Below are 22,796 nucleotides of genomic sequence, written 5' to 3' on the forward strand. Positions count from 1 at the left end.
TCTCCTCGGGCCGGTCGGGCTCCGCCGGGCCAGACCGCAAAGCGAAACGGCTGCGGCACAGCCTGTTTTGTTTCCTTACCGTGGCTCGCAGCCTCACAGCTGCCGCCGCCGCCTCCTCCTTCCTCCCACCTTTTTCTTCTTCTTTTTCTCCTCCTCGCTGCCGCGGCGGCTCCTCACCCCTCCGCGCCGCGCTCCGCCGCCGCCGCCGCCGCCGCGCAGAATGATGCCATCTCACAGCAGCATCGGCGGCTCCTGCACAACAACCCCCCTCCCGCCGCGGCCGCCCCTGCTGCCGCCGCTCCCGCCGCCGCCGCGCGCCCCCGACAGCCGAGCCAGCCTCGTGCGCGCGCCCCGGGCACGGGGAGCAGGAACTCGTGGACCCGCCGCCGCCCGGGCGGGAGGGCCCAGTCGGAACCGGAGTAGCGCGCAGCGGCCGTGGGAGGGAAAAGGAGAGGCTGAACCGAGGCTCTTCAAAGGGGACAGGGCTTATTCCTAGCGCCTGCCCCGGGCTGAACCAACTCGGCCGCTGCGGCGGGGAGAAGGGCCGGGCGGACTGAATCAACCTCCGCGAAGGCGGGGGAGGAGGGGCCGGGCTGCAGCGCCGGGGCGCCGTCCGCGGGGGAGAGCGTGCTGGGGCAGGATAAGGAAGGCTTTTGTGAGTCACTGCCCCCGCGAGAAAGCTCCTCCACGGCGGCGGTGCCGAGAGCCAGCACGCCCGGCGGTGTGCGAGCGATAAAGGCGGGGGGTGCCTACCCCACCCGCCTCCCTCCCGGGCTACGCAGGCGGGGCGGCCCCGCCGGGAGGCTCCGCCGCGGCCGTGACAGCCGGGGCCGGCGGTGTCCGCCCGGCTGCCCCCTTCCTCTGCCGCCTGGCCCCCACCCCGAGTAACTTACGCTCCCCCGCACCTAGGAGGACGGCGGAGGCGGGGGAGAGGTAGCTCCCCGCAGCCCGGCAGGGCGGTGGTGCTGCTGACAGGGGCGCCTGGCGGGCCCGGCCGCCTCGCCGCGGGCCCCGCAGCACCTTGGGGCGGGGGCCGGCTGCCCCTGCCCTCCCCTGAAAGGCACAGCTTCACAGGCCTCGGGGTGCTGTTAGCGCAGCCGTGTGAGGGGTGAGTTGAGTCCTACGTTGAAGGCTAATGAAGCTTTCAGCTTCGTGCCGTACAACCTAATGCCACGGAGGCAGCGGTAGCCTGTGCTTTGGGGCGTAAATAAGGCGTTTCGGTGGTTGTCTCAGAAAGTCCAGCGCCACTGTTAATTGAAAGAACAAAAGCTTACAGTATATGACCCTGGAGCAACTTCCCAGCGAAGTCTGGTATTTTGTGGTTCTTAAAAACCAGCAGGAGGGTCAGCGGTCCGATTTGGGCATGTAAATTCCTTCAGGAAACAACAGGGAAGCTCTTAAAAAGTGCAGCTTTCCAACCTGTTCATTCCTCATAGAAAATCTATAAGGAAACCACAAAGTTTGGAAGGGAAAGAAACATACACAGTTCAACTTTAAGAAGTATCTTTGGCTATTCTACAAGAAAACAACACCAGTCTCCCCTTGACTGGGTACAAGGGCCTGAAAACTGTTGTAGCTGGCGTATTTACATGCAGCGATCGTGGCAGAACGTGTGAACTGCACACTGGCAACATCCATCGTGGGCCATAAGACTACCTGTTTACAGTTAGCAAACTAATTAATCCATCTGATTTGCAGAGTTCAAGAAATAACGGTTTTCTGTACATCAACTAAAGCTTACACTTAAAGAAAACTGAAGTCCTGCCTTTGTTCTGAGATTGTCCAAAATTAGGTACTTACTCCAAGTAAGTCCTTTGGTAGCGTTTCCAGAGTCTGCTAGTAAACTCCATCTCTCTTTCCTGCTTGCTTGCTTGTTTGGTTTTTTTTTTGTGTAAAGCAATCTAATTGAAATATAGAGAAAAAAATACCAATACCTTTACCTAGGAACACATTTTAATGCAGAAAAAATTCAGGAACTTTCCACTGGATGCAGCATTATATACTCCCAGCAGCAAAGGGCAGATAAAGATGTAAATGGCAAATTTTCTATCTCTGCTCTTTGCATAAGCTATTAATTTCTCTGCTTCTAGGCTTTACTTTTTACTATTATCAGTAATCTGATACTGATAACTTCATGAAAAGTATGAATGTTGTTTTGTAACAGATTATATGTGTAAAATTTCTAAATGCTTCTTTCTTGCCTTACGAAGTATAAAAAGTGTACAGTGACTTGAAACAATACTCTATACACAAGTTATGGGCTTCTCTGGCTTGCCTCCTCCCTGTTTCAAAACAAGCTTTGTCATACATTTGTCTACCCTGGGGAACAGTGACATTCCAAGTATTCTTCCCTCTTAAAAGACATTTGATACACTTATGAATGCAAAATGTCACAAGTTTATTAATGTCACAAGTTTGGTTTTAAATGTCTTGTAAAACCTCAAGATTCTTGCTTTTTTCCAACTACTTGTAGGGTGGTAGGTAATAAATACATAGGTAATGGTTAGAAGCCATACATTGAAAACTTGCTGAAAACACTGAAGTTATACTTAAGAGTTATACTTGTTAAGTATCTGAAAAAGTACAAACACAGTTTTCTTCATTTTGCAGATAACCACCTTTATTTTTTTCTACTGTGCTGCAGCCAGTAAAGATTGCAGATTCTGTCATACAGTGCTGAAGGCTAGGAGGAATTAATACAGGTTGTTGCCTCACTGCTTCAGACCTTTGCTCTTTAGAGGGTTGAAATACACTGTTAACCTCAGGTAAGGTCTTATAGTTCACAAACATATCAAAACATAAATCAACCAAAGTTGGAACTTTGCAAAAGAGTCGGCATGAAGATTTTATTTGAAATAAATATGAGTAGCCTCTGTACACAATATTCCTGAGATAGTAATTTACAACCCTATTGAAAGTTTTTATCGATGTCTCCTTGGGTGTATTTCTGACATTTTTTTCCTTGCAAAGTAAGGAGACTTTTGGAGAACTGAGATTCAGAGTAGATATTTATGAAATAGACTGCAGAATACACTGACTTTATCCTTATATTAATAGATCTTTTCTGGCATGGCTGAACAATGTACATTTGATAAGCATGGAATTTAGGATAGGCTTTTGAAAAATCTAGGTTATAGAAGACTAGAGTATCCACTGGCTGGAGTTGTGTCTTTCCTTCTTTTCAGTGAACATTTTTGCTGTTGTAACTGCACACAGAGCACCGGCAGTGAGTACTGCTAGCTTTTAATTGGAAGGTCTATGTGAGTGGCTCAATCTATACATCTGTAGTTGCCCAACCTATACTTCTGGAGAACTCTTCTAGAACTTTATAGGAAGTGAATGAGTAAAACTGTAAATTAATGTCTCTAGTAGGACTTAAAATTACCATACAATATCATCTGTTTGAATTTCTGCTCTTTTGTAATTTCTCTAACATCTTATATGTTATGTTAAACTCATGTTACAGAGTAGTTTTAAAAATTCCATGGAAAAGTGAGAGTCTAATAATTCAACTTACTGAACAGTAACACAGTGGTAAAAGACAAAGCTGAAACCACGTCTTTCTGCCTTTAAACACCCAAATACAAGCTGATTTCACCTGAGCAAAGGCATGCAGAACTAGTTTGTGTATACGTGTGGTTTCTGTTGTTTGAAATGAGCAAAGTTTTATAATACAAGTCCTAAATGCATGTGGTTGGGTTGGTTGCATATGCAGCCCTAATTTGACTGTGAAAAAACCAGAAAACAGTATCTAATGATAGCAGAGGGAGGTTTTCTCTGGTAATTGTTATTTTTTACATGGAGATCCATTATTACAAAACTCATGGATAAGTTTATTTGGACCGTATTAAAAAAAAAACAAAACAAAACAAACATTTAGGCACCTGAAATGTGGTTTAGGTAGAACTTAAATTCTACGCTCAAGAGCACAAGCCACAAAACTCTGTAGTTGTCATCACCTAAGTCCACCAGTGGATGTACTTAGTGTCTTGTCAGCATGTGCAGTGGGAAACTGATGTTTTCACTGCAGCAAAAGATTTGCTGCTTGACCTATTCCCATTTTGTTTGGGTTCCAGATGGTGGGTAGTGTATCATCTGAAATCCACGGAGGGGTGGATCAGACGGGCATGGTTAAGGGTATATCCAGTACACAGAAGTCAACACAAAGTATAAAAGTTGCAGTAAGGACAGAAGAGGGAAACATGGTAGCAGTTATCACCAGGCCTACAGTATCATAATGATTAGAGAACTTGGGACCTAGAAGACCTGTATTCTGTGCCCTCCTGAGCTCTAACCAATCTCTCCTCTCAAGGCAGACAATGACTAATAAGTACTGTCTGATTTGGGATCAAGATTATCTCTCCTGCTCCAACTCTGCGCAGCTTTACGAAGGCACACAGAAGTCAGACTACTGTCAGACTACTCAGCAATTAGGGAACATAACTAGAACAGCTGGAAAGTTTTGGTTTCTAGTCCTTCTTCCCAACAGTGTTCAGATATTTTAACCAATGGCTTTTCAATGCACAATATTGGCTCCTGTTTCAGGACAGTAAACACTCCCTATAACAACTGAATGTCTGCACTGTTGGGATTCCATCAGTCTCCTCATATTTCTCTGATTCCCTGATTATTATGTTCTGAAAGCAGACTGTTTTATTTATATACATGTATATGTTTGTGTCTGTAAAACTATACCTTAGATATATATTGTCATTACAAAATATCTTATTTATATGGTAAGTAAGGGTCAGGGGGTTGTCTTTATGGTGGTATATGGGTTTTTTGATGCTATACTTAAAGTAGAATCCTACTGTAGTCATTTTTTTACCGCATATAATTTAAAGTTCTCTATTTGTACAATGGTTATGCATCTTGGGTACTGCACCTTCCAGTTATTTACTCTCTCATATTTCCTCCCATTTCTCAGAGGTATACCTTTGTTGTTTCTCATTTAAGGTATGAGATATGGATTCTACTATTGTGTACACAATATCTGACACAACAAGGTTCTAGTCTTTAATGAGGTTTTTGCATATGTAGCAGTGTAAATATGTAACAGTAATCACCTTGGTCATGCTTAATTTAACTTGATGCCTAGCAAGAATTTGGTGCTTGATTGCATTTAAATGATTAGGCTTTTTAAGCAGCATTGTGGAGAAATTAAAAAATGACAATGCAAAGACTTTACTCCAGTTAGCAGAAATCAGTAAAATTGCTTGCCTCTGAATTGAGATGTTAGTTTCTTTATCTATAAATTTGAAATTGTAAGGGGAATCTTTTCCTAGACCAAAAAGTATTAATTCAAAAGTTGTAAATTTAAAGGATGAGTGAATGATTGAGAAAAAAAGTAAATAAAACCCCCTTTGATTTTATCTACAGTTCCATAAAATTTACTTTCCTGTGTACAAACATCTTCCAAAATGGCTCTGGTTTTGGAAAATACAATTATTTCAATACCTTGATATTGTCATCTTTTCAGATCTGTTATTCACCACTGAGGCAATGGTGAATCAGCAATGAATGTATGGCTTTTTCATGTAAGCCTAGAGGTTTGTGTGCCAAATCCTAAAAATCTATGAAAACAACTTGGCAAGTGTTGTTTCTGGTGAGCTATCTCTTAGCAGCACAGTATGTAAGACTGACTTTGTGGGGAAAAAAAAAATAAAATTACGAACCAATACATCTCATCTCATGTTGTAATGAACACAAACATTTGCTTTTAAGTCTGGTACTGCAGGGTCTTCTGTAAATTCAGAAAACTCAGATTTTATGTGAACATATTGGAATGTATTTGAACAGCAGACAAAGCATACGGTTACCTTTTTATCAAGTACTATTTTCACACTGACAATAGAGTGAAATATACTATTGTAAATTCACTTCTCTCTTGAAATTGTAGGAAATAAATGTTGAGCCACTGTTTGAAGTCCCTTGCTTCATACAGGGTTACTGTTTTGAAGCACGCCTGCCCTTCTGTCTTGGAAGCGGATCTAAGATAGGGTAAAGTCGGGAGCAGATAATGAGTAGGCTGGTTGTGACTTAGATGTCTGAGGAGACAGAGTATAGAGACAGGTCATGAAGGATGAGGGACCCTGGTCCGAGCATTTGAGAGTAAGTGGTATGCAACAGAAGAGTGTGGGAGCATAGCACCTCAGTTTGGTGCTGGAGGAAGGAAGAGAATAGGATTGTCTAAAAGGCATGAAGTATGGGGAGGGCATTTCAGTAAGGGGAGGGGAATGGTTTGTTTTGTTCTGTTTGTATATCAGTAGCAAGATTTTGTATTTTTTTCTCTCCAACAAATGGACAATGAGTCTTGGAAATAAAAATCAAGACTATGGCAACTTAATTTAGCCTCGCTTCCTGTTGAAGCAAGATACATGTTTACTGAGTATGTGTTTGGTGACCAATTACCTCTGCATTTCCCTAATAAGTTTTTTGAGTTGAGTAGCCAACTTCAAACATGTCTTACAAAGACTGATAAATTCTTACAAACTTTGAGAAATATAGATGACTGGGTATAGTAGAAAGCCTTCTGGAAGGGCTACAGACAAAGAAAAAGCTACATTGTTAAATTGTACACTATTAACCACTGGAGAATGGGGAGCAGGGAGAGAAAGAGTAAACAACAAGCCAGCCAGCCCTTATAAGTGCCTGGCATAAGAGAAGGCTTCAGCTGAAGTTTGCATTCTTAGGCACCAAAGCCAATCAACCATGAAAAACAAATCTTTAAGAGACCAAGCTTCATTAGTTCCAGTACTCACTGAGTGATGTGATTTAATTGCAGCACAACCTAAAGCAATGCTATGCAGCCCATAGTCTGCAGATAATAGATGGTCAATAAAATGGAGCTCAAAAAGCAAGTCAAAACCAGAAACTCCTGCACAGCCATATTCTCCCGTACATACAAGCAAGTTGAAGAGGAGAATAAAAATTAGGATAGATTTTTAATCTTTATTTTTATTTGTCTGCAAAAGAAGGTTATTGTAACTATTTGTGCACAAGATGGTCTCTAAGATTGTTTTTCTTCCAGAGGTGAATTGAACCTTCAGTTAAAAAGGTTGAGAAACATAGCGGTCTGGAGACCACAATCAGAGAATCAAGGTTCTGGTTGTTCTAAGAGACCATATGTCCTTTTTCCTTTATTGCCCTATTTAGGTAGCATAAGTGAAAATGCTCAAGTGGATGTCATTTGTGTTCATCCTTTGTGATAGCATGGCCGAAAATGAAGCAGAATCAGCCATCAGTTCGAGCTGCAGCTTACTTTTGCCTTTTCTTGATCATTCTCTGAGCATTAATTAGAAAAAAATAAAAGAAATCTGAATATTCAACACGGCATTTACTGAGAATTAACCATCTATTTTTTTTTCTCTTAACATTACAGTGGTTGTTAGAATGCTCATGATTATTTAAGAGCTGAGAGCTCTCTCTTCCTTTGATATAGAACATGTGCCTATTGCATTTGTGTTCAGAACTCTTGCCATGACTTTTATTGCAAGGAAAAACAAAGATCTTGAACCTCAGATTTCTTCTGACCTGCCTCTCTGATCTTTCTTGCATTCTTACCTGCAGGCCATTTTTTCTCAAGCCCTAGTACTTTTGTCTCTGAAAATCCTCTCATCTTTTCCTGAACGGGAGATAAGAATTAGACCATGGTACTGTATGCATATCAGTAAATAAAATAGACTTACAAATCCATGCATGTGTTTTAGCAACTTGGGAAAGTCTTTTTTTGTCAAGTACTTACAGTATAGCACTGTTTTGTTTCGTTTCTTTATGTATAATTCCAATGTGTAGTGCAAGTTAAATTAATTTCAATTTTAAGGTAATACACTTCCTTGGTTGAACATAGTAATCTCGGTGAACAGTTCCTTCCATGACTATTTAAACTGTTAGTAGGAATAGACTAGAGAATGTTTAGCTTTGCCACTTTTGACTTTCTTATTATTCTCTGTTTTAATGCAGCTATGATACGTTGTCCCCTGATTGTTATTGAAGTTTCGCTAGGCATTTGTGCATGTTGTGTATTTTAAAATGAGATATAAAATTTATACTCATGTATACTTAATTTGCTCTTTAAAATCTTTTAGACACAAAAGGGACTAATAATATTTTTAAATCTTTTTTTTAAAACTTCTTTTTTCTTATTATTTAGACAGGAGTATTTTAACCAATTAAATATTAATACAGAACAATACTTGCATGTTCACTGTAGAAATCAGTGTACTTTGCTCTTTAAAAGCATTTAAAAATGCATTGCAGTTTTTCTTCCACATTCTGCACATTCAGTTTAACATATAAAAATTTTAGCATGAATTTGATGGAATGACAAAGGGCGTGTTTGAAACAGAGCTGCTCTTCTGCTCTCTTGTCTCCTGCCTTCACCTAGATGACATATGGTGCTTTGGTGGGCCAGTTTGTGTCATGGTCACTAAGTACTGGCAATGTCACAAGTAATTCAGTGAAGTCTAAGTCAGTGTTTCCTGCTGTAGTCTGAGCTGTTTGTGGTATAGTGGAGGGAAGAGAGCTTCTGCCCTGAGTGGAAGCCCATGACTTTTAGTTCAGAAAACAGTTTTTTCCATAGCTCTTTCTCTGTCTGATGTAAGACTTTGAAGAAGAGGCTTAGTTCACAATTTTCAAGTGCATAGATTCCTGTATGCGAAGGTATGTGGAAGATATATGGGGGAGATAATCTCAAATAGATTTGTTTTGTTGTGCTTTTAAAGGGTGAGTCCTATCTTGCACATCTCTGTGTATGAACTGTAGGCGTCTCCTTTGGCTCTCTACCAAGCACTAAGTGAATTACAGAAATGACGTGAGATACTGTGCACAAAAAGTCTGCTGTATGAATACGGCCTCAGGGATGGTTCCTATTTTCAGAAGGTAGTACTACACATCAGCTTTCTTACATTCACTGGGTGGTAGGTAGGAGAAAAATGAAAGGAGGGTTGAAAGGAGAAGGGTGATGGAAGATGGATTGTTTGGAATTAGAGAAATCAGCAAGAATAATGTCCATATACATCATTACTATTACTATACTATTACTACTACTATTAGTATTACCCCTGCTAACAATTCTAACTCTTTCTGAGGGAGAAACAATATATAACAGATGGCAATGAAACATGCACCAACATAGTTCTTTTTAAGGTGTGTTATTTTTCCTCTCCAGAATTAAAAGACAAATACTGCTGTGGTATTCATGAAGCAAAGATTAACTAGAGAGTAGTATTTACATAGAATTTGTTAAATTTAACAATAGTGTTACCTACAAAAAAATAACAATTTTGTAACACTGAAAACATGCCTCATTTTCAGCCCTTTTCCAAAAATTACTAGGAAAAAAGGTGTATTAACTGATGTGGTTCTTGTCAGACAGTTGATTACTGTATATAAGTCTTTACAATGTTCAAAAATGGTTTTCCAGTAATAGCCAGTGATGTTTCTTGGTACTTACTTCTGGTAAAATAACAGGTTATTTGGAAATGCTGTAATATTCTAACTTGTGTTGAATACCTATAATAATAATAATAACACATCAGTTAGCAAGACCAAGTTTCCTAATGATATAGGCTTTATTATGAATTAAAAGAAAAACTATATTTAGGAGGAGAGAGTTAAATTTCATTTCTCAAATATGTCTTTTTATTTTCTCTCCTCTTTCCCAAGATGTTTCACATTAACTTTGTTAAGGAGCATGCTAGTCTTACCATATTCCAGGAAGTCACAGACCAATTTTGTTGATTTGTCTTGGGTTGCAAGTTAATTTTTACATTTATTTTATGAAATGCAAAGAAAATTGGAGAGAAGTTAACAAAAGTGGAACTCGGTGAAACAAGAGGGGTAAAAGATTCATACAGCAACAAAGTGAGAATTCATATAATGTTAGGTACATGCTTTTTTTTTTTAATGGTAACTTGCATTGCATCTGGGTGATTTTATACACTCCTGAAGGTTCAAGGTCAGTCACTATTTGAAAGGGAAATGGTAAAAAAAGCAGAAGGAAGTGTAGATATTTCTGCTTAAGTAATAAGGCAGCCACAATCCAGAGTTGTTCTGCAATAGTGCACTCCCAGCAAACAACTGTTCGGGCTTTCTGCAAAGCTGTGGCAATCTGTTCCTGTTCAGTTACATTAGCCTCTTGGTAGCAATTGAATCAGACTTTTTTCCTAAAACGTTATGCGTAAGAGTGATCCACATACTTAGCCTTTGCTGTTCCCAAGGTATTACTTTTACTTTTTCGGCAGCTGTGCCTGCTGTACTACCAGTGGCCAAACAGCAAACACAAGACTTGGACAACAGCTAAGATGTTGTAATTGCATTTTCAGTCAATCTGGATTACATTGTAATGGAGATGAGAAGGCAATTTCTTTTAAAAAGCAAAGCAAAGCAAAGCAAAGGTTTAATGTAAGAATTACCATTTTTCTTTATTTTAAAGGGTTCTAAAGTTTCACTGTCATTTTTAATATACTGAAATAGCTGTAAATAAATAATTGTTAACAAGACTGATCTGCAAGCAATGGTGTTTTTTTTTTATTGAAACCAACATAACTGACAAAACTGGATAGACTCCAGTTGGAAGACTCAATCAAATGATCTTTGTGAAGGAGTTCAATTTTGTATATCATTAGTTAGTAGCGTTACATCTTTGTCCCATGATGATCACTTATTAAAATCTCTTCTGGTCTTTAGCACTGTTAGTATTTCAGTTATAAAAGGACTGTTTTCTTGTACTGCTGGCCTGGAAGGTCTGTGTGAGTTTAATACATTACTTTTCCACATGGTTTAATGCAAAATCTGCCATCTAAAATTCCATATTTTTTTTCTCTTTTTCTCTTATAATTAAAAAAAAAATTGTTTGAAAATCACTGTTAGGAGACTGTAGAGCAAGTGTAAAGTGGATCAGGAAAAGTCACTGTATGGGGAGTTTTTCCATTGAGTCAGTCATACACATACTGAGGGAAAGAACTGACTTAGACCTCGCCATTAAACTGACTGGTTGTAATTCCTCTTATGTATGTAATCCACTTGATGGCATGAAATGTTAACAATTTTTTGAAGATTTCTATAAGGTCTTATCAAGATGCGCAGCAATAGTGGGGTTTTGTTTATTTTGCTTTTAATAGAAAATTAGTTCATTCTGATTTTTTTTCTTCTGTGTTTTTGCCAGGGGATTAATTTTCTAACCAAATGTCGTTCTGTTATACTACTTGTGTAGTAGTAGCTAGTGTAATTCCTGAGCACCTAGCTTTCAAAAGCCAGTGATGCTTTCAAAAGCCTGCAAGGCTTTCAAAAGCCAGAGAGGTTAGTTTAGTTTAAATCCATCAAGTTTTATACGCTCATTGTTTTGCATACATTTCTAAGTTCACTTTTACCCAGTGCTGTCTTTGACAGAGTAAGGGCATGGAATATGATAAATTTAATTTTTCATTGCTTTTGGATGGGAGTAAGACACTTACAGCTTGGAAGCAGTTCATTAATTAATTTCATGTGGCTTGCAGCCTGGAAGAAAGTGGGAACAAGATACTGTATTAATGTGACAAAAAGCAACTCCAATTGTACTTGTTATTATTGATAATGATAACTCATGTCTTCGTATACGCTGTAAATATTTGAATATCTTATAAAGAAAGGAGGTAAAAATTCTTTGCTATGGTTTTAAGAAGACAAAAAAGTTTCGGTTTTTGCTTCACAACTTAAAGTTCATCTTGATGAAAGTTTTTTTGACATAGAACAAGATTTTTTTAGCTTAGCAGTAACTTTACCATTGTCTGGTCTTCTTCTGAGATAGGATCCCTTCACTGTTGAGTATTTTCTTATATTAAGAATATAAAACCATGCCTGATTTTGGAGGGCAGGAGTGCAGCTATAGCGTGCACCATGAATTTATACACATATACATGGCCATTTCAAACTGTCAAAATTCCCATTAAGTTGGTGGGTCCCATTTGTAACAGGGAACTGATAGATTATTTTCTGAAATTTCGGTATTACTTATGTTAGGATTCATAAATTTCTGTGTTAGAGATAGAGAAGCTTTTGAGCCGAGTGTAAGCATCATTTTTCTTAGCCAAGAAGAAACCGCACCCAAACACATTTGGACAAAATGTGACTTGGTCTGCACTGCTGCTTATCTTGTAAAAATCATCCTATTGCAGCTAGTATTAAATTTGTATATGTTAGCAGATACCTCCTGAAAAACAGGTTTGGGTTTTTCTCCTCAGTTTCAGACACATTACTTGAGATAAATACAATACTATCTTCGAGCAAAATTTCTATGAAGTTGGACAGTTCGGAACTGATATCAGAGTACCATTAGATTATGTCACCTTACTTTTCCAGGTTAATGACAGGTTTTGCTATTGGTCTGTATATTTCTGAATTTGTGATTTCATGGAGACAGACTGTCTGTTTTTCTTTCAGCGGAATTAGATCACTGTCCCCATTCTGGATGCTGTGTGACTTTGCCAGAATAAGTCAGTTATTTGCTCTTTCTGTGACTTCAAATACTGTCTGAGTAATAATCTGACTTTGTTTCCCAGAATCCTTGAATAGGTGATAGAACTCTTTGGAGACACTTAAGTTTCCAGAAGGTTTTATTTATTTTTCTTTCTGCTTATATTGTGTACTTCGTAAGTGCACAATCTGAAATGTTTTGAGAGGGTTTTTAATAATCATCATTCTCATTAATGTGCCTGGTGCTGTGCCCAAAACTAATCTTAATTGGTGCACTTCAGAAGATGTGTACTAATTGGAAAGAGTCCAGAGCAAACCGACAGATTTTATCAGACATCTAGAAAATGTGATCTACAAGGAAAGACTGAGTTTGTTTAGGTTGTTTAGCACAACAAAAGAGAAAACAGAGAGTCTTTTCAGGGTAGTTATTCTTTGATGATAATTTAACCTACTCTTAGGGGGGTGAACTATGCGTTATTGATAAGATTATTTGGGAAATAAATCTTTTTAAAAGAATTTTCTGGTGGAAATGCTGGGTTAGGACTTGAGAACTGTGTGTTCAGTTCTTGTCTTTTTTGCCAAAGTGGCCTTGGGAAATCACTCTGTTCTTTGATCCACCAGCACTAACATGTTAATATTTTTCCACTCTGTGTTGTTTATAGGACTTAAACCAATTAGGACTTTGGCACTGAAAACAGAACTCTGGCGTGCTTGGAGCTTTTGATTCTAAAACTGCTCCAAGCAAGCCTCGTTCAGCCTCTGACTCTTCAAAATGTCTAAATTCACCTGTCATTTGAGTTCAAAATTTTTTCAGTCAGTTTGCTGGATTTCTGTCTGTCGTTTGCCCAGCTTTGTTCCAGACTAAACAAGTTGTGACTAAGGGTTGCTTAAACTCACTTAGGAGCAGGAACTGGTGCAACTCCAAGTTATTTCCTGTCATGCAGAGTCACTCTGTACATCTGCAAGAAGTCTAGAGACCTAAAATCCATTGGTTTCAGGGCCTACTTTCATCTGGTTTCCAGTGTGTCAGACTTGCAAGTTCATACTTTAAAATTATCCTGGTTAGGACATTTTGTTGACCTGGGCTGTTCAGCAGGTAGCCTAAACTATTTTGGCTCTTTCACTGTTGGCTGTAGATAAAGAAGTGGTTCTGGAAGCACGAGACCAACCCCAAGATCTCCCTGCTGAGGGATTTAATTGATAAGTTAATGTAGTTTTTGGCATCTATACCTTGGAGCAGCCTCCTGTTCCTGCATTGGATAGCCCAGTTATGCTCCTGAGAAGCATAGTTGTGCTCTGTGCTTAGCATTCAGTGTTGATCAGCAGTATTATGTCTCTGCTCAGTGTGCAGGATCCATTTTGAGTTGCTTAAGCTGTCCAGACAGTGCATGTTAACATCAGGGCACCCTGTGAAGTGGCCATGTACCTGGCAGTTTTCCAGTTTTTAGTTCTTAGATTGTGTACCCTGACGTGGGTGAAGGGACTCATTATCTTGATTAAGACCTATAGGCATTGTAATATGAATTAAAACATACCTACATACCTTCCCACCTCACCTATTTTGTAAGTAAAATCAAAGAGAAGAACATATTTGAAAGCTTCTACATTTTAATTGCTATTACTTCATTAGAATACAAGTGAGTATTGTTTGGTAAATATGTTTTGTCTGTAGCATTTCAGAGGCTCGTTACTCATATGTACCTATATTATCACTTTTATTCCCTAAGAGCATGCCTAACTAGAGGAAAAAATGTTGCAGTAGTTTAAACCTGTTAGACAGAGACCTGGGTCAACGTTGTCCTCTATCATTGCCTTCAGATGGTACATTCCCCATATTAATCAATCTCAACATTTAAACAAAAGCAGCAGCTGGCTAAAACTGTACCTAACCATGATTAATGTGATGATGATTATGGTTGTACACACATGGATACTGTACCTCCTTGGTTGTTGTCGCTACTTTAAACTCCAGTTCCCATCCTTCCCAGCGTGTGTAGCCATAGTTATTACTAACTGCAGCGTTAGGGGTTTTGCTTAAAAATACTCTGGGATACAAAACCATATGTGTGTATTTCACACCCAAAAATAAGGGTCTCTGTATTGTTCTGAGCTGCCATTTACAAAATTTAATTGTCTGTTAGTTTTTACAAAGTGGCAATTCACTGCCTGTCCTGCTGCTGAGACACGATAGAAACAGTTTGCCCAGTGATCTGTACCGTTTAACTCTCCTGTAGGGGCAAATCCTGTCCGATACCATTCATTGTGTGATAATTAAGAACAACATGGCACTTCCCATAGCATTGATTTTCTTCCGGAGTTGCAAGTCCTGGCTGTCAGTAAAGGGGTTTCTGAGATTAATCTTATATGCAGTTCCTTAAGAAGACAGCAAACTTCTTTTTTCATTCTTGAGATCATTAGAGCAGCATAAGGACTACTTAGTATAATTCCTGTCAATAATGGCCATTGGTGAACCACCCTTCTCACCTTCAGTTGGCTTTGTGTTTGAATTTGCACTGGTTTCATAACCCTGGAGTTTAAATATCGCACTCATAAGCATGCATATGTCATCCATGAGGTTGTTCCAGTGGATATAGATAACAGCAGCTTGCATCCTAGGTAATAATTATAAGAAAGAACTTTCTGGTTTCTTGATCTCCTGTTTTCTATCCTGTTTTCCTGCTAGGTCTCAAATCCAGTTCAGGGTTGTAGTGTTCACAGTACTCTGAGTTCTTGAGTGAATGTTGGCAATCTGGTTTAGTAACTTTTTTTTTATTATTATTTATTTATTTTTATTTAGTTCCAAGAAATGTGGAGCTGCCCACTTCAAGGATAAGACTGGACAGTTAGATGGAATGTTTATTCAAGGTCCAGCCCACACCTCTTGAAGACTTGTGCAATGAAACATTTGATTTGCTGAGAGACACTTAGACAAAATAGCATTTAGTGCACATGTGATTAGAATGAGTAGGTCTGATTTGAAACAGCAGCATTTTGATCAGTGAGTTAATACTTTTGGCAAGGGTTTGTTTTAATGCAAAACTTGGCTTGTGCTTTGGTAAGGATAAAGTCCTGAGAGATTAAGATAAACTACAAACCATGATTCAATAGTAAGGGCTGATGTAAAACCATAGGAGGAAAAAGCTACACTGATATGATTGCATTAGACTGGCAGCAATTGTTTCACAGTGGAGGTTGTGAAATGTTACTGCTATTTTACGGAAAAAACATTAAAGCTCACACCTTTAAATGACAGGCTCTGCATTGGAATGGTAGAAAAAAGGCTTTGATATGTAAGTCATGGCGTGATTTTATACAGTCACTTTTACTAGCGTGCTTTAATAGCAGCGGCTTTCACTGGGTTTAGTGGCTTTCACTGGTTTCTGCATTCTTATATTAAGCAAAATAAGAAGGATTCCTGTGGCTGGCTCCCAATATACTGAATTGAATAGGTCTGTTTAATTAGTCAGATGGTCAAACCTCTGAACCCAAACTGAAATCCACCTACTCAGAAGTGGTCTAATTGTAGGTCATGAAGACCACAGAGGGAAGTAGTGATAATAGTGTTGGCAGAATTTCTCAGTTATTGTCTCCTGCCAACGATGAGTGGTAAAGAAATGTGCTCAAAGAAATTGGTAGAATCAGCCATCAACACTAATGCGCTAAGGGTTCTAAAAAAATGTTATCTTTTCCAGTCAGCTGCTCAGTGCTCTGTGACCTGTGCTGGGCACAGTGACCATGCTGTGCAACTACCTAACACAATAGTTCTCAGCACCCTGGCTGCTGCAGGACACTGTACAGCAGTCTGCCCCACTGGGCAGCTCTAGGGACAGCTTTAGGGTTTCCTCATAAACCTTGTGTATACAGCTGACAAACACAGCAACACAGTCACCCTGGAGGTTTTAACCCTGCTCCCACTGAATTCAGTAGAAGCACTGTATTTTCTTTCCGTAACACTAGATGAGTGGGCTATTACCTGCAGTAGCTTTTACTATATGCATTTATATGCGTTTGCTAAACCATTTGTTATTTTTTTGTGCCGTAAACCGATTTTATAACATATTGTTTAGAGTAATTTGGAATTTGTTTGTGGTTTTCATACATCTATGAAAGTCATAATATTTGCTATAAATAAACTTCATCTGTTTTATTTTGGCTCTTTTGGCTTCTGCACATTTGTAACAGTGTTAGTACTCCCTCTTCATGTAACAGATGATAGATAAAACACTTGGGTTTTGTAACAGTTATGATGGTTCAATTCTCTTTTGCTAATATATTTAAATTTCATTAAGCCATTTCTGTCAAAGCTCTGGTTGAGTGGGGAGACTTTTCTAAAGAATAATTCCAGCTTTTTGAATTTTTAAAATTTCCTCACTAGAGGCAGAGAATATGTGGCCTCCTTGTCTTTGATTCTTGGTTTCTCCAGATAAGGGGCAGTTTTTGTCCCCAGACTCTGCCACACTCAAGCATGTTTCAGTTTTTTGGTTAACAGAGGTTGTAAACAACACTAGTATAGGGCTAGGCTGAACTTGGCTTAAGTATTGTCATAGGTATAAAGAATTTTTATGAGCTTAAATTGGGCTGGTAATTATTTGAGGGCTCTCATTTGCCTCTTGTGCTGTATGGTATGAATAAAATGATCTAAATTAATTTAGTTGAAAATGGAAAAAAAGTTTCCTTTGCTTTATTTGACTTTAATGGATTTTATTACAAATCTTTCAAATGTTTTAATTGTTCTTTTCCTAAAATGTTGTGAAGCAACATTTTTTAATTTGTTCTAAATTGATTTACCTAGTGTTGGCTTTCTCAATTTCTAGCCGGTGTTTGACTCAGTAGAAAATATTGTAGTTGATCATAGAATCATAGATTGGTTTGGGTTGGAAGGGACCTGAAAGATCATCTAGTTCCAACCCCCTGCCATGGGCAGGGACACCTTCCACTAGACCAGGTTGCTCATCCAGCCCCATCCAGCCTGGTCTTGAGCACTTCCAGGGATGGGGCATCCACAGCTTCTCTGGGAAACCTATTCCAGGGGCTCACCACCCTCATAGTGAAGAATTCCTTCCTAATACCTAATCTAAATCTACCCCCTTTCAGTTTAAAGCCATTCCCCCTTCTCCTATCCCTACACACCCTTGTAAAGCATCCCTCTCCATCTTGTAGGCCCCCTTTAGCTACTGGGAGGCCACTGTAAGGTCTCCCTGGAACCTTCTCTTCTCCAGGCTGAACAACCCCAACCCTCTCAGCCTGGTTTTATAGGAGAGGGGCTCCAGCCCTCTGATCATCTTTGTGACCCTTCTCTGGACTTGTTCCAACAGGTCCATGTCCTTCTTATGTTGGGGGCTTCAGAGCTGAACACGGTACTCCGGGTGGGGTCTCACAGGAGCAGAACACAGGGGGGAAATCATGTGCATGTGGGTATACATATGCATAAAACAAGACAGAAGTTTAAGAGAACAATACAGCACAAAAAGAAAAACAATTACTTTATTTTCAATATAATACTAACAAGATAACAAATTTTAGTTTTTGTAGGTTGGAAAACAAGACAATATGGCCATTATCTTATCAAGGACCTTGCAACTTGTACCTGCTCCTATTCAAACTCCGTCTGAGTTGCTGTTACATGTTACAAGTAACAAGTTAGGACTCGTAATGCGCTTCCACAGAGAGTATTTTTGCTGTAATGCTTAAAAGCATTGCTGTATTCCCTGTAACCCTGTGCCTGCACAACAGAACTCAGTGTTTCACCAACTGTCCTGAAGCTGACAGAGCTTTTAAGACATGTAGCAACTTGGGCTGAAGGTGAAAAGGGGCATGCATCACAAAGCTGTAAGGTTCTTTGTGCAGAATGACCATTTTCTTCTATTTCAACAATGTAACAATTAGTTTCAAATTGTATTTTTTTTTTATAATAAATAACCTATACTGTTTTGTATGGTATTTTCTTCTTAAATTTCACTGCTACATGTCGGTATTAAGATAGGAAAAGAATCTAGCAAGCTTTTTAAAATGCTGGTGACAACAGATTCCACCAGTTAGTAGGCTTGTGATTTATATTTATTGTTGTTAACTGTTGCATGCTTTCAAAGCAATTAGTGTTTCTTCTTTTTACTCCTGGAGAAGCTCAAACCTAATACAAAATACAGTGTTCATTTTTCTGGCTTGCACAGTAAAATAGGATTGTCAGTGACTGTGTTCCACATCTGGAATGTTTGCACTAACACTGCCAGCTGAGTTATGTGGGTCGGATTTTTTAAAAAATTGAAAGTCTCAGTAAATATGGATTCCAAATAGTCAAATGTTTCTCACTGTGTGTCATCAATATGAAAATTTTTACCTGGGTTCTTTGACAGGTTTGTTTTGCTATTTTTTGAATCCCATTTCTTATTTTCTCTGTCATTTGGGAGATATCCCAATATATTGAGTCATTTGAGATGAGTTTTTGTGTCATGTAAATTGTTTTAACTGCCTGGTAGATATTATTGCCATTTACCACTTCTTTTTTCTGTGATTTATATTACACCGTTTCTCCACACTTTGGTAAAGCAATCCAGTTGTTCAGCACATCATTGGACTTTGTCTTACCTCTTGTTTAAACCATTATAATAGTCTTCATGCTAACAGCTTTATCATTCTCATGCAAATCCGAATTATGGCCAGCTATCACCCTATTCACATACTTTGAACCTGCTGTTTTGGTCTGAAGTAGAGTTGCTAAAGAGTTAAATATGCTCTGCAACTTAGGCATACTTCCTGAAAACAGAAAGCATCATATTGTCATGTATGAAAGAAAGCTGTTACATAATATTAGCTTTAATATCCATAAAGGTGCAGAATAGAACAAGTATTGTATTGGATTATTTTCCATGTTACCTGAAAGTCATGCTGGAATTGATAGAACCAGAATAAGATTCTGCTATTGTCAACTGACTATGAGTCCAGAGCTAGTCTTAGAACCACACTCTGATATGATTCATCCTATAAATCTTCAATTCCTAACTGACATAAATTGTCATTTGTGCAGGAAGAAGGGACTGGGCCTAGGAAGTGCTTCAAGCACTGCAGCATGGTCTATCCACAGTTCAGTGCTGCTCAGCTGTTTGTGAGCAGATGGCAAGCATGTCAAGCCTGTGTTATAGCAAATGATGGGAAAGAAAGATTGACAGTTCTCAGAGCTCACCAGAAGCTCATTCCTGGTCCTGCTCTTCATCTCTCATTGAAGACACAGGCCAAGGGGCATAGTCAGCATAATCATTCTAAACAAATCTGTCTGGATAGGCTTAGACATTAAAAAGTGTGAACACAAGTTCCTCTTTTTTGAAAAGTATAAGAACAAGAAAGGCTCATTGCCTCATGTTCCCCTTTCCTACAAGTTGACATTATCATTAAGAAGTTAATGGTGCTTATAGTAGGGATTCTGTGGCTGAGAATTCCACTATAAAATCTTACTAGAGATGATATGTGACCATTTTTATTTTTATTTATTTATATATTTGTGTGTGTATATATATACACACCAGCATGAAGCCTGATTTACTAATGAAAGAGTAACATAAATTATACTATTTATAGAAAAAGCTACGTGTCTGAGGACTTATAATTTTAAAGTCCTGATTCCTTTCTTAGTCTGTTGCTTCTCTTGCTTATTCTTAAATTGAATATAATCAACATCTAGTACATCATGTCCTTACTTAGCAAATATCTAGAAAGTTGTTTTGAAAAAAGCATCAATCAACACTGATGCTGTCCTTTTCATAGTCAAAAGACCATTTCTGCTGACAACACAATCATGTAAGCTGCAGTTCCTGCTCATTTCTTTCTGAGCCAACAGCATCCACAGACTAGCAATAGCAGCTGCATATCTTCCCTGGCACAGAATGATTTAGGGTGGAGAGCAGATTCTTTCCCCTTCAAATCACTTCAAAAAATTCTTGGCAGAAAGCCAGCTGATTTGTTTTGTTCAAATAGGGAGTTTTGATTTATCAGTACAGAAAAAGTATTCGTGCACTGTGCTGAGTTGTGTGAATTCAGTTTCTGAGTTCCAGACCAGTTGACTTTGTTATTCTTCTGCTCACAACAATTACTTTTTAATGCAATTACTAAAAAACATAGAAAAAATGCAAATTTGAGACAATGTAGCCCTATTACTTTCTTCATTGCAGTTTGTGAAATAGTTTGTGATATAGTTTTCAATACAGATGTGAACTGGAAAGCATTGGTCACAGATGAGACTAGGAAATACAAATTAAGAACTTCAAGGTAATAAAAGTAGTGCAAGGAAGCAACTAGACATACCAAACCAAAATTGCAATCCATAAATCTTACAGTTCAGTTTCTTTTCTATTTTTCTTCTGAATTACTAGATCTACTAAACAAAAAAGCCTCAATATAGAAATAAAATTTGTATTATCTTCTTATACATTTATTTCTTTTTAGTTAATTCTTCTAAAATCTTACCAAATTATTTCTAAAGGAAATTATATTAATGTATTTTTTAAAAGTAATAATGTAAGATTCTCTGTGATTCACAATAAAGCAAAATATTAAAAATCTTCTCAATTGTCTATTAAATCAGTATGGGATGTTCTAAGATATAACCCTTTGGTTACATTTACAATTTAAGAAGTGTGGTTTTAGCTATAAAAATGGTAAAGTTTTCTGCTTTTTATGTATGAATGCATGTGCACATGTATATATTATAGAGAGATATCTCAGTTCTTGAAACCATGATGTCTGAATGTTTTCCATAATTCTGAGGTGTTGACATCAGATATGTTATTTTTCTGTCTACTCGGCAGGAAATGGATTTTATTTCTGTATCATATTACTGGAGGCATAGTCAGCTGATTGAGATTTGCTGTTGTGCAGCTTGAAACTACGAAGTCATGCAGAAAATCAAGGTATGGCCTGTTTCAAAGATAAAAGGACAAATTTTTTGAATGGGGTAGGACAGCAGAATGTTGGTATGGCTTTCAAAATGCTCCCTTTTTCTTCAGCAGACTTAATCTTGTCCTGCTACAATCTGTCTTCAAGTGTTCACTCTATTTTTAGTTACTGGTCTTAGCCAGGTCCTCAAATAGCTCAGCGCTGGTGTTGTTTGTGTCTGATGTAAAACTGATACAGACTTGGCTGGTATTTTCATTCATGTTTCATAATCTTCCCTGGTGCATACATGAAGACAGTGTCTTTGGTGTGCTGGCAGGAGATATTTGTATTGCTATGGAGTAGATCAGACACCCGTTTGACACTTACCGTGCTCCTCATGTGACCATAAAGGAATAAATGAAAACATTTTCATGAAATGAAGTTACTTATTTACATTTAGCTGCAGAGAAGTGTCACAGTTAGCAAGGTTCAGGAAGCTTTCTCTTTGAGATTCCTGAAGGGGAATCTCAGAGTAACTCTAAAGTTTCTCTCTTATTTGTGTATCAAGTCCTTCATACAATCTTGTATGCAATGAAGAAGACTATGAGTGTAAGACAGAAGTAGTGGTTTAGTTGGTCTTTTGATAAAACCGTTAATTCAAAACTAAGCCATTAAGAGAAAGATTATGTATGACCTTGCATGGAGATTTTATTGATCAATTAAATTAAAATAGGCACAGCGGAGAACAAATCTATCAACAGAAACTATGAATAATTCTATTAATGTTTCCTTATAAGGTACTCATATCTCTAATTGGATTACTTTTTCTTACACTGCTGTATATACGGAGGATCATTAATACAATTTAAAACATCTTTTAAGGGTTAAATTTTTAAATCATATTTCTTCTTTTCAATGAAATAATGCATCTTCTCAGGCATTGTAGGATTATAAATCCTCAGATTTAGAAAATTGGAATGTAGTTGTTAATTTTGGTTCTGTGTCTCTGAGAAATGCATTCAGCAATCCATACAATATTCCTGCATTCTTGTTCCTTTAACTTTACATAGGCATAAAATACTCCAAAATGAAACTGGTTGTTGAATGCAAGCACATTCAGCTTTACCTGTGGAAAAGATAAAATGGGTATTATGATAAAATATTAAAGGCGGCAAATGTGATTTCTATATGGTAGCTTTTCTGATCAAGATTTCTATGTAACTTTGTAACTATGACTATATTTAGGAGTCTCTTGAATATAAATATAATTGAAATGTCATCTGTGGATTAATTTTGGTAATAGACTCAAGCAACTGTACAGGTAAGTAAAGGACAGTGGTGAAACACCTTCTTCAGTAGACTATTCAAAATAAATTTAATTATTTGAGATGGCATTTGGATTGGCTATCAGGGTTGGTAGTTTTATAACTAATCTTCAGAAGAATATCCTCAAATTTATTTTATTTAAAAGGTAAATC

General features: G+C 38.3%; 2 protein-coding genes and 1 long non-coding RNA gene across 5 annotated transcripts in view; 1 reads left to right on the forward strand and 2 right to left on the reverse strand.

Annotated features, from left to right (window-relative positions):
- The window catches only part of WWP1 (WW domain containing E3 ubiquitin protein ligase 1), a 64,207-nt gene extending 63,754 nt beyond the window's left edge, over nucleotides 1–453 (reverse strand). The window contains exon 1 of one of the 2 annotated variants that reach the window (XM_080381858.1): nucleotides 80–453. The gene's annotated coding sequence lies outside the window, so the exon portion shown is untranslated. The remainder of the gene's footprint in view (nucleotides 1–79) is intronic. The other variant, XM_080381857.1, reaches the window with a different exon arrangement.
- Nucleotides 454–800: 347 nt separating this feature from the next.
- The window catches only part of LOC308061634, a 102,783-nt gene continuing 80,787 nt past the window's right edge, over nucleotides 801–22,796 (forward strand). The window contains exons 1-2 of one of the 2 annotated variants that reach the window (XR_013927306.1): nucleotides 801–1,805; nucleotides 2,611–21,353. This is a non-coding gene — a long non-coding RNA (uncharacterized lncRNA). Of the gene's footprint in view, nucleotides 21,354–22,796 lie in introns of both variants that reach the window. The other variant, XR_013927307.1, reaches the window with a different exon arrangement.
- The window catches only part of ATP6V0D2 (ATPase H+ transporting V0 subunit d2), a 49,108-nt gene continuing 28,183 nt past the window's right edge, over nucleotides 1,872–22,796 (reverse strand). The window contains exon 8 of the mRNA XM_080381872.1: nucleotides 1,872–22,444. Coding sequence (XP_080237998.1) covers nucleotides 22,283–22,444 — 162 coding nt within the window. The 3' untranslated portion in view covers nucleotides 1,872–22,282. The remainder of the gene's footprint in view (nucleotides 22,445–22,796) is intronic.

This window comes from Falco punctatus (assembly GCF_963210335.1).
Source record: "Falco punctatus genome assembly, chromosome: 3".
Lineage (NCBI taxonomy): Eukaryota > Metazoa > Chordata > Aves > Falconiformes > Falconidae > Falco > Falco punctatus.